This window comes from Anopheles stephensi, chromosome 2 (genome assembly GCF_013141755.1).
Source record: "Anopheles stephensi strain Indian chromosome 2, UCI_ANSTEP_V1.0, whole genome shotgun sequence".
In the NCBI taxonomy this organism is placed as follows: domain Eukaryota; kingdom Metazoa; phylum Arthropoda; class Insecta; order Diptera; family Culicidae; genus Anopheles; species Anopheles stephensi.
In genome coordinates this window covers 28,764,815-28,781,037 of record NC_050202.1, presented here as the reverse complement: position 1 = coordinate 28,781,037, position 16,223 = coordinate 28,764,815, and the positions used below count along the sequence as shown (strand labels likewise).

Below are 16,223 nucleotides of genomic sequence, written 5' to 3'. Positions count from 1 at the left end.
ACCTAGCCTATCGATTGGACGTTGGTAATTTCGTCATCATTTTAATCTGTTCGAAACGGGGCGCATAATTGATGAATGAGTTGGTTTGAGTAAATTATAGGCACCGAACAATGGGCAGCGTTACTTGCGGCCGACCAGCGCTTATCGGATGTATCGATGCATCGGAGCAGTAGCGATAGTTGAATTACATGGTAAAATGTTTTGGAGGCACGCGTTTTTATTGATTGATTTATTGTTTCGTCTCGTTCGTCATGCTCGTTATGGTAAAGGAAGCGTCCGACTCTTCGGTAAAGGTAGATTAGTGTGATGGACTAAAGCTTGATAAGCTCGCAAAGCTCAAAGTCCTAGCAAGGGCTTTGCAAAGATATCACTCGGGATGTGGAGGGAACTGGCTACCAAAAGAAAAAAGAAAACCCCCAATCGAAGGATAACGAACGATAAGGATACAAAACCCGCTAGGGCTATTGGTTGTTTCATGTGTTTCTATTTCGAACCTTAAACCACTAGTATGCAATAATTATCACAATCACTTTAAGTGCGAATTTTCTTGTCTTGTTTTGTGGTACGCACTAGGTCGCTTTGTTTTGTTTTACATGCTCTCTCTCTCTCTCTCTCTCTCTCTCGCTGTTCGTGTTTGTACTTAGCTAATTCTTACACTGAAAGGACTGCTTGATTCGGCTAGGAATCATGCTGCTAATGTCGGCATAATACTGACCCCTCCCGAAACTGAGGTCGCGCACGATTTGCAGTGGTACAATGGGACGGATAGGCCAGCAACAATCGGCCCAACAATTCCGCCACTGTCTACGTTGACTCGTGCGCGATCGCGTACGTCGGTGCCGGGCGCGAATCCTTCCGGCCATACACATCCGACGCACCGTCGTACCCGGTGTTGTCGATACCGTTCGCCTTGGATTCGGCAAGCTCGGCCTTGGTGAGCAACCGTTCACCCTCGATCGAGTGGCGGATACCGTAGCTGAAGTAGATGAAGTAACCGACCGCAATCCAAACACTGAACCGAATCCAGGTACCGGTGTCGAGCTGGAACATGAGGTACAGATTGAAGAACACACTGATCAGTGGCAGCAGCGGCACCAGTGGCACTTTGAACGTAAGCTTAATGCTGTCCGTCGGCTGCAGGGAGATGATGATGAACAGCAGGACGAGGAGCGCGACGAGCAGCGCCAGTGCAACGATGACGCCCGGATAGTCCGTGTTGATGTAGTCCTCGGCCGGGACTAGAATGCCGCAGGCACCGCAGACGAACACAGCTGTAATGGGGAAATGAAGCGTAGAGTAAAAAAAACATCTTTAAACGATGCCCCCACTCACGGCAATGATCACTTACCAAAAATACAAACACTAAACTTAACCACCGCCGATGACAGTTTCGTCGGTGCTTCGTGACGCTCGCGATTCACAAGCTGTCGAATAACCTCCGGCACAGTGACACTGATTTCTGAGCTATTGAGCAGCTCCTCCGTCTGGTAGCGCAACACCAGCACACTCACAGCGACGATCGTGTAGGCCAGCAGCGTACCGATGGACATCATGTCGATCAGCTGCTGTAGGTTGAACAGTGCCGCCATAATGGCTGCCAGCAGTCCGGACAGCAGCGTAGCCAGCACGGGTGTTTGCGTTTTGGGATGCACAGTCTGCAGCTTCTTGTAGATGATTCCGTCCGAGGACATGGCGTACAGGACGCGAGGTAGCGGGAACATTGCACCGAGCAGGCTGGTACACAGCGCGAAGATCGCCCCGATCGACACGATCCACTTGATGGCGTGCCATTCAAGCGACTCGAACAGATGCGGGAACGGTGCTTCCGGATCTTGTAGATAGTACGGCAAAGCCATGGTCAGCACCGTCGAGATGCCAAAGTACGCGAGGAAGATGATGATGAGCGAGATCACGATTGCGAGCGGGATGTTGCGTTCCGGGTTTTTCGCTTCCTCGCCAGTCGTTGCGATACAATCGAACCCTACGAACCCGTAGAAACATTTGGCCGCACCGGCCATTATACCGGCAAACCCGAACGGTGCAAACCCGCCCGCACCACCATTGTATCCCTCCGGTATGTCCTTCGGGTCGATGGTCCAGTTGTCCGGATCACAGTTGATGCCGCCCGCCACCAGCACAATGCCGATCACGATCAGATTGACCCCGGTGAAGATGTTGTTCATCAGCGTCGATTCCTTCACACCGTACGCTAGCAGCCCGGCCAGTATCAACACCACGACGAACGAGAAAAAGTCCGGATAGTCCGACAGGAAGTCGACGTCGATCGGCAGTGCTTCGCGCATCGCCTTGCTGATCTTGTTGTCGACCAGCGAGTCAATGTAGCCGCTCATACCACGGGCCACACTGGACGTGCCTGCAGGGATACAGTCGCAGGTGTGTTAGTGTTCAACTCACCATAGATTCAGCATTGCGAACATCCACTTACCGATCACGTACTCCAAGATCAGATTCCAGCCGATCGTGAATGCGGTAAACTCTCCGATGCTCACGTAACTGTAGACGTAGGCGGATCCAGCCTTCGGTACGCGGGCCGCAAACTCGGCATAGCACAGGGCGGCAATGGCGGAAGCGATGGCCGCTACCAGGAACGAAACGACGACCGCCGGGCCGGCCTGTTCGCGTGCGACCGAACCGGCCAGCACGTACACGCCGAGCCCGAGCGTACTGCCCACACCGAGCCCGGTCAGATCGAGCAGCGTCAGGACGCGGGCCAACTTCGACTCGGAACCGTCGTCCTCATTCTGTTTCTTTCGCGTCAGCGCCGACCAGAACCGACGTAAGGGGCCTTCCGCTCGCATGATCCGCACCGTTAAGAATATCTGCAAAGGGTAGGAAGATAAAGATGGCCGAGTGAGGTTAAAAAAAAATTCATGATTCCGCTTTGGAGAAAGTGATGAGAGTAATCGTGGGCCAACATTATGGCACAACGCGCATACATTAGTCAGGCAGCGAACTGCCGTACCCGTCTGGCGGAAGTTACGACGATTGGCAACGGTCGATCAATTTCGTTTGGCTACCAAATCGGGCCGGCCCATGCGTGTAAAGCGGATCGAGAGAAGGTAAATTGCATTAGCACAACGTACCCCCACCCCCCCAGTGGCACCTGAGATTTTTAGTGGCCATCTTGTTTTGTTTTTTTGCCATCATCTCTCCGGTGACGATATTAACGAACCACTTTCACCCAAATGAGAGTCTCTACCATATTTAGTAAAATATTCAAATTCACACTCAACTTAAACTCGACGCCATTTGGAGCGTAAAAGCTTATCAGTGAACATCGCACTGGCGCACCGGAAGGAAAGGAAATTAGCTACCCACGAAACGAGCGCCAAGTAATGTCCAATCTCGCGGGTCTTGTTTGGAGTCTCGTTAAACCTGTACGGTAATTTCGAAACCATTGCACAAGGGTGTGGGAGTAGTGTGTGAAGAACAAGGTCAGCGAAAGAAATCCACCTTGGAAGCAGGAATCAAAATGGAATCGTGGTCCACTGACGCCATCGACATGTCAGGTTCCTTTCAGATACAGCGGCCTATTACTATGATTTGCATGTCAATGCAATCCAATCCAGAGTCGAACTCGTTTGACTGGAACTGAACGAAACTCGTCAAGCGTACTAATTGAGCGTTCCATACCGGCAGCTTGCGTGGCTAAGGTTGAGAACTCACTCGAGATAAAAACCTTGACGGCGGCCGGCCAACCACTGTTCATGATATTGAATCACAATGACCTATTGCGAACGTTGGCTGTCAGACGGATTTGCTGTGTACTAAGGAATAAATCAATTCTCCCCGAGACACAGTGAGGTACTCAAACAAAAACTCAACCTCAAGTGATCGCACGACAGACTCCGCCGCACAGGAACTCTCATTTTCGTGGTTGGAACACATTGGAAACCAAACACTCCAATTTGTACAACGGTCGTTTGTTCCACAGAATTAACACTTCTCGCTACGCAAACGCGTGCGCTTAATGTGGCCCGCAATGAAAAGGGAGGTGTAAATTACGCCTAACGTTTTACGCAAACATCTGCATCTGGATGCCGACGGATGGATGGTGGAGCACGGTACGAATGAATGATGAACGGCATCGACAGTGAATGCGTGTGATGGGACACATTAGCAGCCTCACCACCGATTGATTACGGTGTTATCGTTTAGCTTGATTGCTTGTAATTGCGTGCTGCAACCGGTTGTGGGTGACTGTTCTGATTATTTTACCATGTGCGTTCCCACGGTATGTTTTGTGTGGAGCTAAACGGGCTGTACCTTTCCATTATCCATAACGATCCAGTGATTTCAGCAGCATCAGCAGGTTCCCACCGAAGCAACAAATCCGTCTTCTGCTGCCATGACACTGGCGAGAAGTATTTGCACAACAGCTTTCACTAATTTTGTATTGCCATACAACGGGAATAAAAGGGGGCCTACTGGGCCGTATAGAAAAAAACACGAGGTAGATTAAAGAGAAAAAAGGTCCCCGCATCACAGTAGCCTATGTAGCAACAACGGTCCACCTGTGCTTGCAGGTGCTCGGCTGCCTACTGTGATCGGTGACCACCACCAAATGATCACATCTTTCATGCACTACGTTCGGCGCGAATGGTGTAATTAAATTATTACACAATGTGCCACACAGTGGCCAGCAGCACTAAGGTACCACCAGGGTTTTTCGTGACTTGTCATCTCATTCGTCGATTAGAACCAGTTTCCAAGCGCAGTGCAGAGTTTGAGAATAAATAGGGAGGGAAAAAACCCCCACAATTCAAGATAATGGTGGTGTGTCGTCGATCGGGATCGTCATCAGACTCCGGTTCGCGCGCTGTCGAACCAATGTCGAAAAGCATGAGCTCCAAGAGTTGAGCGAGTGCAAGGACGGTCAGTGAACCGGTGCATGCACCGATCTTGTTTGTTGATCAATGCAACCCCTCTCTCTCCGATCATCAGCTCCCTGCCCAAAATGACAAATGGCAGTCTCGTTCAGCTGGCCCTGCCCGACAGCTTTCGAGCGATTGCCTTGTTTTGGTTTGGTTATGCGCCGTCCGCCAGCAAGTTTCATTGGCATCGCCGGAACGCCATAAGGCCAGACACGCGGGCAGACTTTACTGCCCTATCAGCTTTTGTTTTGCTCGTCACATTCGCTTTCATTTCGCCAGTAGACCGCCCGTGATACTGTGTGCCAGTGTGTCATCCGGCCTCGGAAAACCATCCGTGGTTTTGCAGTTCCCTACCAGTAAGGTTAACGACCATCGGCTGGTGAAAGCGGACCCACTTGATGACCTCTGTCAACGATTGCAGGAAGTTGACCATTAAAAAGCAAAGATGTCCGACATCCAAATCGGGCGGTAAGAACATGGCGAGGGATTATCGGAAGTCTGGCTGTAAAGGATGATTTGTTGATGGTACGCGCTCATTTACATATACACAGCGAATGTCCATTTGTTTCCCCCCCGAACAGGAAATAACCCTTGAAAGTCGTCTTATGACTTTAAGAATATGCCTGATGACAGGCGACAATTACCAATGACTCTAGCCCATTATTTTCAGCACCAGTTCCATCATTCTCGCCATTCGATTACTCAACACACACACGCGGGCCAGACCGACCTGAGCTGATACCGATGGGCAATAATGCCAGCTGATAGCGTGTGCCACCAAATCGTATCCATCAAACGCATAATCGCACCCATTTACATTCGAATTGGCGTGGACAGCTCAATTAAAAAATAAGGACTGTGTAAATTCGTGTGCGTCCAGCGTCGTCGGGCATCACCTGATAAGACGGACCACCACCCACAGGAAGAAGATTGCTCCCTCAAACCGCTCACGCAGCAGAAGCTGCCGAGCTGATGGTCGGGTGGTCGTCAGTTGATAAAAGGGATGATTAAGCACATATCATTTAAGTGCACACACACACACGCGCGCGCGTTCCAAATGCATGTTCCAAATGCAAACTTTGAACGACGCCCTTGAATCTCATGAATTATATGGATGGGTATTTTTCATCGAATGGCTCACCAAAACCCCTCCGGCAGCTACTTGATCCGATAGTCGATCGTATGACAGCTTGCTCAATAAACGGATCAGCTTGGAAAGGTATGCGATAACACGTTCAAGTTCCTAGCAGACAAGAATTCTGTGACGCGTGCGGGACTGTTAGCCGCGTTATCGTCCGCCTCTTAAGTGGGAGCGTAAAAACGTGTCCAAATGCTACTTCTCTCGACTACGTTCGGCATGCCAGCGTACTTGTAGGTGACGAACAGGGCGAGGGCGGGAAAACAAGACACTCTACAGCAACCCCGATCAGTACGGCTCACCAATGCAGATTCTGTGCTTAGAGATAGATTAGAGGAATGTCAACAATTCTTTTACTGCGAAACAGTGAGGCGCGTCACAATGCTCCTTCAACAAGCGGCACTCTAAAACCGTGTAGGTCGTGGTCAGCCGAGAGAGCTCGCCGTTTAAATATGCAGATTTTCGTGCCAGCTCGTGCGGAGCGAATCTCGCGAAAGGCTACACTTAATTGCATTCCATAAAAGCGCACACGACCGCCACGGATCCGGGAACCGGAACGCAGAGCTCACTGCGATGGTCGTCCCAAAGTAACGATGGCCGGTGGTTTATCACAACGGTACCATCATCGCCCATACAGACATTTCCTGCTTTTCCTGACAAATTGCCCAACAGAAACTTTTTTTTTCTTGCGGACGGTGACTATGACGCGCACTACACTACCCGCGCATTTTTGATGGATCGATCCTTAATCAAGCTGGGACTTGCTGAATGTCTGTAGTAAACAATCCCTAGCCCAGATAAGCGCAGTCTCCGCCTTCAACGCCCACCCACCCCAAATTGGCCATCGATCAGATCAGGTAGTAAATCATTACGGAGGCAAGTGGCCATCGTGTGAGGTACACGCCGAGGCTCGGGGCTTTATCTTGCCAGAGCCACCCCGGGCTCGTGACTGCTAGTGACGCTGATAACGCATACTCACACTGCGGGGTTCATTGTTGAATTGCGCCGGTTCCAGCATGTGGCGTCTTCTTCATCGCCAGTTAAGAACGATCGAGGGCGTCAAAGTGGGTTAATTGCGCGAGGGAGAATTGAGAGAGAAAAAAAACGGTCGAAACGAAGGTCGCATCTGTGGTGGATACATTCTACCCAGTCGAAAGTGAGATGCGTTGTTTGCGCCGTATAATGAGATATCGGATCGTGTACGTCAGATAGGAGCTCATTTTTTCCAGAACACATGCTCGTTTCAATAGGAGTTTAATTGTAGGCCGATATGTATCTCCTACCTGATTTAGAGTATTAAGAGGCATTTCTTCGCTCACATTAAAGAGGATGATCATGGCGGTTTAAAAAATGGATAAAAGCTTATGATTATGCAAACCTAAGCTTGGATGCTTGTTTTTGGTCTGTCTAGCTTGTGTTGGGTCACAGACGCCATACAAAACACACCGAATGTTGAATTTGATTTGTCGTTCCCTCCAATTTGGCATTTGGCCATCGACATCCTACACATCGAACACCGCGCAACCCACTCTAGCCGGCTCGTAGACTCACGCGCAGCTTATTAGCCAAAATAAAATTACCCCCCGGGGGCGCGCGGGTCGTTCGTCAAGGTTTGCCGATGCTAATTCCATCCCAAATTGACCCGTGTGCTTCAATCGTAAAATATAACCGGTTTTGCCGTACACTCCTCGAGCCCACCGAAAGATAGGCCGCCCCACCCCTAAGTAGGGCACTTACATGTTGTTTTTTGTTTGTTTGTCATTTACACAGACAAACTAACGTCGGTTTAAGTCGCAAACCCCTATAATCAAGCACGGGATTTTGCGGTATTATGCGGCTAGAAAGTATGCAATTCCAGCCGTACGGCACTCACTTTATGGCTGTTTGACGTGGGGAAGTCAGCACATAAAAACACTTCAAAAACTTCAACTCTTCGCTGGCAGCAGCAAACATCTCCAGCACTTGAAGGGGAAGTGTATGGGTCGTAAATAACTGCCAATAGTAAAAACGGGCAGCGATGTGTACAGAGAAGCAAAAATAATTGCCACGAAAGGGATTGACCACCGGTTGAGGACGTTGGGCGAAATTTTTTTCATCCTGTCCTGTTTGTACGATCGGTCCTATAGGTTCACCATTCCTCGTACTTTTTTGCCGCGGGTCATAAGAATGGTTCTTCTAGCCCGTTGGGAACGTCCCGGCCATTTTATGTTCTATCATCTCTTACACACTTTATATCCCCGGCACCATATAAAAATCCACGCTGATGATGGTGAAGGCCGCACAGCTCCATTAGCTACGCGATCTCCGTACGATCATCGCACTTCAGTCAGCACGAGCGCCATTTTGAAGCGATCCAAGCCATTTGTTTTGAATGTTCACAGGAACATAAAAAAAATTTCAACAACCGAAACAATCAATTTCAACTACGAGGTGATGTCTCGAAAAAAATGCCTTGCGGCTTCAACAACAACAACATCCAAATCATCTCATCGCGTTTCTCTCTCTCTTTCTGTCTGTCTCGGGGTGTTCCATGCCCCAGCGTTAATAATACGGTAGAGAATGGGCCCACATACAAACAAAAAATCGAACAAAACCAGCTTCAAAATGGCATGACGGGTAGGTTGGATTCTGCAATAAAGCCTATAGCCGAACAGTCATCAGCGCGACTCGTTCCGGACGCACACCTGTATTAATATACACCCCGCAAGGTTCCCTTTGCCACGGCCGCCTTACGAACCCATGTTTTGGAGCCCCGCTTCATTTCTATTTTGACCGATTGATGACGACAATTTGCTTGGGTGGGGGGGGGGGGGGGGTGGACTTTGGGGAGGCCCCAAGAGAAGCAAAATAAAGAATTGACCCAAACATTCGTATAAAATGCAGGATGAAAGCTCCCTCCCCAAACAAGCTTAAATGAGATGGATGTGCGAAAAACAAAAAGTTATTTAAAAATCCCAAAATGATGCAATTTTATCGACGGACTGAGATTGACGACTGACAATCATCAACACTCCATTTATCATCGTTAATAATTAAATATAAAAAAAATCCCCCACCGAAGTACAATAACACCGGTATCCGGCCACATACTCAACCAGCCACTCAATGACCACAGTATCCAACCGCACGTTCTGCTGAAGGGCATTACATGGCGCATTTGGTACAATGGATGTCTTAAACCTTAAACGATCAACCGACACGACAAAAAAAAAAGCTGCCCATTTTTATTACTTTTGTGGTGGACAAATTTTTCGATGCAACTTCATGGAGTATCGTGCTCAGTAATTGATGTTTCAGGCCAGGCAGGCAAGCTGCTTTAATACAAGTAAACACCACACACACACACACACACACACACACTGTTGCACAATTTAGGCGCTTAGGCAGCATATGTTTGTCACGTTTCCAAAAGGTGATTGACTGTGGACACAGAATGGGGGTCGAAAGGGCTTAATGGGCGCCGATTCGATATAGTAACAACACGGTGCAAACTGTAAGTAGCAATGGGGAACCTTTCCTAAAGTCAATGGCCATGGTTTATTGGGTCGTAAAGCACGGCAAATCCGAACACGGGAAACACCACGCTGAGAGGCACTTGAAGTAGCAGCGTGCATGCAAACTTGACGACTTTGAAGGAGCTGGACACACTGGGGCAGATGACATTGCTACCAGAGGTGTTGTTATCCTTGTACCAAAAAACAAACCTCAAACGAAACTGCTGCTTAGAATTCTGAGCCATGGCTGCAGGAACCTCAGTATTACCGTGCTACGGCGCTTCAACACCTCACACAAGTGTTCCACTAGCAGCAATAGAGCTGGAGATTGAATTTTTCGCAACAACAAAGCAGCCATGTTAAATGTACCGAATTTAGTTAGCCACCCAAACAGCTTTCACTTTTGCTTCTAAACCCCCCCCCCCCCCCCCCCTGGTCGGACTTTTACCGGGGGGTCCCTATGGTAACGGTAGCGGCGATTTTCCCCGCCCAGGTCGCTTCGATTTGTTTCGCTCACTTTTAAAGGTGTTCTAACCGATCAGCATATCTCACAACAACACACTCGAATAACTACAGAACGAAGCAACACGTGGCACTTACTATGAGCGAGAGGTGGGGGGGGGGGGTTTAAAACAATTTGAAACAAAACTGCACACGATACGGGGCGACGCGGTCCAAGATCCGGCTTGTTCCGATTTGGTCGATCACAGCTCCAGCAAAAGCGACGGGTCAACTGTACCGGTCGACGTCCGATCGGGAAATGTGCACCGTTTTTGCGAGCAACTCCACAGGTGAGGTGCACACACCTGCGTGCTGCAGCTCGTCGGCACGCAACGGCCATATGCCCGATGGAGGGGAGATCGACCACACCATCGCAGTGTTGGCATAGTGTGAAGCTGACGGCCGACGGTGCTTGCTGCTAGTAGATAAGTAGTGTACAATACATTGAAACTAAAGCTGTCAGCAAAGGCTATGGTCTCTGTATATCTGTTCTGTCGGACCGTGACGTTGATGCGTGTGGAGAGCGATTCTGGATGGATAAATGTATTAACGTGCGTAGACGGGTTTTTTCTCTGTTTTGATTTTTTTTCGCATCGGCGTGTCAGTTAAATAGCCTTTAGGAAATCCTTTCAAGGAGCAAATCAAGAGATTTCAATGCAACGAGAAGCAACGAAATTTTAAATTAATTTTTAAAGATAATCTAAAATTTTAATTTAAATCAAATGTAGTGAAATTAAATCATTTTTAAGGATATAAAAAACCTATTTCTGGTGATTTTGGTAAATTTTGGTGGACCGTTAAACGATCGCTTTGGCGCTTTACATGGCTAGAAACAGTAGCGCCTATCCCGTGAGCTCGATTTAAACCCATTTTGGGGGGCGACTGGTAATTAAACCATTTTAGATCGGCTTGCCCTAAGGCAAAACCAATATTCCCATCCACAAAGCAATCGAAAGTTTTGCTGAGTAAACAATTGCGTTTATTACCTTACTTTCCTTTACCCCCAGGGTTTAATACTCCATTGTCTTATCTGCAGCGTTAAACGACACAACCCATTAGATGGTTTAAAACACTCGAACGTTAATTACCCTCTTAGTTCTTAGCAGACAGATAATGGATTATCACATTGGCGAAAAATGTCTGCAATCACCCAAAATGCCTAAAAGTGTGTGTGTGTGTTTGCGGTATGCAGATTTAATCGCCACGAGCCTACCGATAACAAGAACGGAATTAAAAAGCTAATGGTACCTCGGTCGTTCGTTTGAATGGGTGATTAATGAATGGGGAAAAAAATACCAAACAAAAGTACTAAAACTCTCGCGTTCGATTCGACCGACCCGTACCGTAGGGGGATGGGTGGCCATTTTCGAAATACCCAATCATCGCTCATACGGTCGGTTTGATTGATGCCGAACCGTAGATTGGACGTTGGTGATTGGGCAATGGTAATCGCCATATTATCAGCGGTCGCCACAACAACGCGTCCGATCTGGCCGTTGTGATAGTAGAGAGCGCGATTATTACATGCGTGGAGGAATTGTTTTCGCTGCGATGGCTTTTGGGCGAATTGACGTGGGCTAATCTTACAACAACCCGATAAACGATACAACTGTCGTCTCCCGTACCATAAACTGTGTCTGTTAGTAAACAGCGGAGTATTAGTTGCGGTTGATATAGATTAGTTGGCTGATATACAGATTATGGCCGGACTTGCGATAGACACACGCACACGCTGTACCTTCTTCTTAACTGATTAGATAAAACTCTTACCCTAAAATAATAATGATCGACAAATGTTTATAAACAGCAGGAAATTAAACAAATGTGTAAGTTACTCAAAGTCAAATTTTCTTCTGCCATCTTCATCCCAAACACTTCAGCTCGGTACAGCTGACGGAAGCGTGCTCGCGGGCACTGCGGATGGGCCGAACAGGTGCATAATGCCACCAAAAATTGTCCGAGTACACTCAACTCGGAGATGCAATAAATTCACTAGCGCTGTCGCATGTCGAGCTAGTCGAGGTTATCATTCGGATACCCTGTTATCAACCACCGAAACCGGTTGTACCATGTGCTTTTGGGCGTAATTAAGGTGAAGTGGCATGCAGACCCAAACCAAGCAAAAAAAATGTGATAAATTGTGCTTACAATGAAGACAAGTATTTCTTTTTTTTATGATTCGGACGAATGCTATCTCCTCCTGATGGTTAAATAATGGCAGGAGGAAGCTTTTTGCTCGTAATTGCTTTTCAGTTGTGAATTAATTGTGAGAAAAATGGTGAGTTGCAGTCATTTCGATTGACACAGGAAGAAAAAGGATTCTCACTGGATTTTTTGCTACATGTCGTTGAATTTGTGTACTTCAGAGTTACTTTCTTAAATTTAAAAATTTTTATACTTTGTTGTAAAGGAATTGGAACCATATCTTCCCTGCTAGCTAATGTAAGCAAAACTCTGATCTTCGCTACGAGCCATACATTAGCTGGCAGTGGAGATCCTGTAACAGCTCTCAGATGATCGCAGTCATCTTCTTGTTTGAAGTCTGTCGTCGTTTGTTACTTTCTTGACTTAAAATACCCGCAGCTGGGATGTGAAGTCGAGTGAACGAAGAGGAAGTCCATATGGGCTGAACACATAAACGGCATCCTGCTATTAATTCAGGCTAACGACAACGACTCAGTTCAGGTGACCGACATAAGGATACTTCTCAGGCAGGATTTTCCAATGATATTCTCATAACACTATCAGTTCACATGAGCCTGCTGTCTCCAAATCGACGAACTGTCTACAGAACATCGTATAGCTCAAAAAGCTCGTCATTGTAGCGTATCCTCCATTTTATCTTGTTCTGCTCTTGTTCTTGCCTCTCTGCTTCGGATGTCTTCAGCCGACACAATTTCTATATATAATATTCACTTCATTTATTCACCATCATGCCGTTACTGCCGCTCGTTCAAATAACGGAAAGGCTGTGCGGTGGTGGTACTGGTTTGCGGGCCTGTAAGCTTTGCGCGGAGGCCGGAATCGTCGTACAGCCGACGCACGAGTGTAGCGTTTCATGTATAAAAATGTCGCAATCGATGCAAAACACTTGCTGGCAGGCACCACACTCGTACACCATTTTGTCCGTGCCGATCGCGAGTGTTTTCTGACAGGCGTAACAGTTGGTGACCGGGGGATCGCGTGGTTCCTGTACCTGCACTTGCTCCAACGGTAGCTCGTTGAAATGTGGCACAGGAAACAGATGATGATAGCTGCGGGCAAGATGGGGTGCCGAAGCCAATGTAAGCCCGCACGCTGAACACTCCACCGGTAGCTCACAGTACTTGCTGTAACACTGGGGACAGTGGTAACCGCCCGAGGTAAGCTTGGCCGGTTCGTCGGCACTGTCAATGTGGCACATGCACATCGTTAACGGTGGTTCCTTGCCCGACTCCGTCTTGCCGTGTGGGAAGCCCATCTTGATGAGCGAAAATTCCTGCTGATTGCCGGCCTGCGGTGGATCGATGTGCTGCAGCAGCTGATCCTTGTAGTGCGCATCGTCAAGAACGGCACCGAACAACCCACCGGTTTCGGTGCACAGGAACTTACAGATTCGAATTTCCGCCGACAGCGAAAGCACGGAACATCGGACGCCTTCGGTTTTAAGACTTTCTATCGTCAAATGGACGTCGTTGGGATCGCAGCTGGTTAAGCTGCCCATGATGATTAAAATTTCCCTGCTAGCGTGCTGCGGGATCATGCGCAACGTCTTCAGCGCTAGCTCCAGACCATTTTGAAGCGATGGTTCTCCAACCAGCTGGACACCGTTGTTGAGCGCGTGTACCGCTTTGATGTGCTTCCGTGAGCTACCGCCCAGTTCGGAGATCTTTTCCGCGCGCTTTGCCTTCATTGCAATGACGCCCAGCTGGGAGATGGGATTCTGATCGAAAAACTCCTCTATAAACAGCTCGAGTAGCTTGAGCGAGCAGATGAATCGCGTTGGCTTTAGGTCCGGCACCGTCATAGCTTCGGAACAATCGAGCAGCACGTACAGATGGCGCATCATACCGAGCTTGCTGAAGCCGCGTTTCATTGCTTGCCGCTTGCGCTTTGCCTTCTGAATGATGTCGGTCACAGATCCCTCGATCAGCCCATCGTCGTCTTCCTTGATTGCTTCCCTGAGAAGAGTTTTTGCAAAATGTGTAATCAATCTACACCACATTCGGAGGCACATTTCCTGGATGGGAGCTTTCTGGTGGAGAAGGTCCGATGTTTCTTACCATGTTTTCTCGTAACCCGTCTCCCAGCGGTACTCCTTTGGGTCTTCCTCGTCCGCCATTGTCTCAGATTTTACTGCTTCTCGTTTGGAATGCAATAAATTCAAGAATTACACACTTATTTTAAGAAATAATCGTACAGAATGTGCGTTGCAACACCGGCACCAGCTTTGTTTTGTTTACATCCTCACGCTTTGGGTAAAAAGGTAAAATAGAGTCCCAAACAAAGATTTGACAGTTCGAAAATGGTCAGGGCTATTGCACACGCGAATCGTGTTTTGTCAATCGGAGGGGGGATGTTTGTTTACATTTTGCATTTGGATTGTTATTGTGCAGGGAAGTGATCGTTTATTTTCCTCGACCTTTTTTAAGATTTGTGACTAATGAAGCACCTATATCGGTTGCTGTTTTGAATTGTTTCAGTTATATTCTACGATACGTTAATGATACGTCGCATACATTTAGTGAAAACGTGTTTGGGCTGCGCGTGGACACTTTGCTGCTTTGCTGCGGGCCGGTTTAACTTCCGGTCGGATGTTTGTTACCGGAGGATGCAGAGGTGGCTGTTTATAGCAACAGTGGCCGCACCGTAATCAGCGCTAGCATCTATGACGATGCGCCTTAACAGCCGGCAATTCTATCAGTATGCGTTTCATACTGGTGTACTGGTGGTACAATGTGCAACCGAATTCTTTCCATCGCCGGAAGCAGCAGCATCCCGTTGGATGTTTGTCCCCGGATTATGGAGCAGTATAGGTTAGCTCCTAGATGTTTCTTACCTTTGGCTAAGCCGGAGAAGAGCCCCTGTTCTATATTAAAAGGAATCGCTGTGCTGTCGGCATGTGCACCATATCATACCATTGTATGATTGTGCACTTGCATGCAGACAAAATATGTATGTATAAAACCCGTGATAAATTATATGTAAGATTCATCAGTAATAAAAGATGTTATCGTACACCTAACGCGGTCGTGTTTTAAACATCTTTTAATGTGAGACATCCGAAACCGTTTTGGTAATTAGGCTCTAGTGGATCCGGGTGTGTTGTATTCTTTAACTTTTTAACGGATGTAACGTTATGCAATCACCGGAAAGGATCGGCGGAAGGCTATCATACAGAAAATTACGTACGATATTCATATATCTGTCCTGCTTTACAAGCCGTCTACCATGCTGATCGATTTCCTTGCAAGCTGGGCAGGTCATTCTATTTTAACATTACAGGATCGCAGTCTAACACATGGCGGTAGGTACCGGCTGCGTTAAGGTAAAAGGTTCGCGCCTTCGTCTCTGATTCTACTGGAATTTCGAACCGTTTAGCAGTTCGTACGTTAATTAAACGGACCGGTTAGCTTACTGGCTCAACAACTGGCGCCTAACAGTGGACCTTGTGCTTGCTGATCATTATTTCAAAGTTGAATAAGACGGACAGCCTGCCTTTATTCAACAGACTCCTAATAATTTCATTCCATCCATCCAAAGAAAAAGTAAAAATTTTATCAAAAATTGAATATACAAGTCGTTTCTGAATTCTGAAAAATATTTTTTTCATGCTCACCTTCCTGATCGAGTTACCTAGGCACCACCTCTTGGAATAAAGACAAACGATGCCACTTCATACATTTATCAGATTTTTTTCAATATCCACCAATGCAGTGTAGTCATGAAAACTGATGAGACTCTATAATGAAATGAAATGATAAAATAAGGTTTTATTCGAACACAAAAGTGTTACCAAACTGAAATGAAACTTTGGATTGGTCTATTTGATTGAACTTTGGTTTTTCTAGTTCTCGGATTAAATTGAAAGTCTATCTATTTACCACGGTTTAATGTAATGGTTGCTTGTTTAAAAAAGAAGCAAACAATTGAACTTTAATTGAATGCAGACGTATAACATAAAATAGAAGCGCATAAATGATCCCTGCTGTATTT

At 47.3% G+C, this 16,223-nt stretch overlaps 2 protein-coding genes across 3 annotated transcripts; both read right to left on the bottom strand.

Annotated features, from left to right (window-relative positions):
* Positions 1–199: 199 nt before the first annotated feature.
* LOC118506072 (cationic amino acid transporter 3-like) lies at positions 200–10,308 on the bottom strand. Of its 2 annotated transcripts, none has more exons than XM_036042735.1 (4): positions 10,128–10,308; positions 2,447–2,840; positions 1,349–2,374; positions 200–1,271 (listed from the first exon to the last, which is right to left on the bottom strand). In XM_036042735.1, exons 2-4 carry the CDS (start codon positions 2,817–2,819, stop codon positions 805–807), a joined length of 1,866 nt encoding a protein of 621 aa, XP_035898628.1. In that variant the 5' UTR covers positions 2,820–2,840; positions 10,128–10,308; the 3' UTR covers positions 200–804. The 2 variants fall into 2 exon arrangements, with proteins under 2 accessions (XP_035898628.1, XP_035898627.1); XM_036042734.1 differs by lacking the exon at positions 10,128–10,308 and adding an exon at positions 4,288–4,424.
* Positions 10,309–12,934: 2,626 nt separating this feature from the next.
* LOC118506071 (general transcription factor IIH subunit 2-like) lies at positions 12,935–14,505 on the bottom strand. Its single transcript, XM_036042733.1, has 2 exons — positions 14,291–14,505; positions 12,935–14,188 (listed from the first exon to the last, which is right to left on the bottom strand). The coding sequence occupies exons 1-2, from the start codon at positions 14,347–14,349 to the stop codon at positions 12,982–12,984; spliced, it is 1,266 nt and encodes a 421-aa protein (XP_035898626.1). The 5' UTR covers positions 14,350–14,505; the 3' UTR covers positions 12,935–12,981.
* Positions 14,506–16,223: the final 1,718 nt, after the last annotated feature.

Excerpts from the sequence above, each read along its gene's own strand:
- LOC118506072 (XM_036042734.1), bottom strand. Across the intron at positions 2,375-2,446 it reads GATCTTGGAGTACGTGATCG|GCACGTCCAGTGTGGCCCGT; the intron begins GTAAGTGGATGT and ends GTATCCCTGCAG. Across the intron at positions 1,272-1,348 it reads GTTTAGTGTTTGTATTTTTG|CTGTGTTCGTCTGCGGTGCC; the intron begins GTAAGTGATCAT and ends TCCCCATTACAG.
- LOC118506071 (XM_036042733.1), bottom strand. The coding sequence starts at position 14,349 with ATGGCGGACGAGGAAGACCCAAAGGAGTACCGCTGGGAGACGGGTTAC. Across the intron at positions 14,189-14,290 it reads ACGGGTTACGAGAAAACATG|GGAAGCAATCAAGGAAGACG; the intron begins GTAAGAAACATC and ends AACTCTTCTCAG.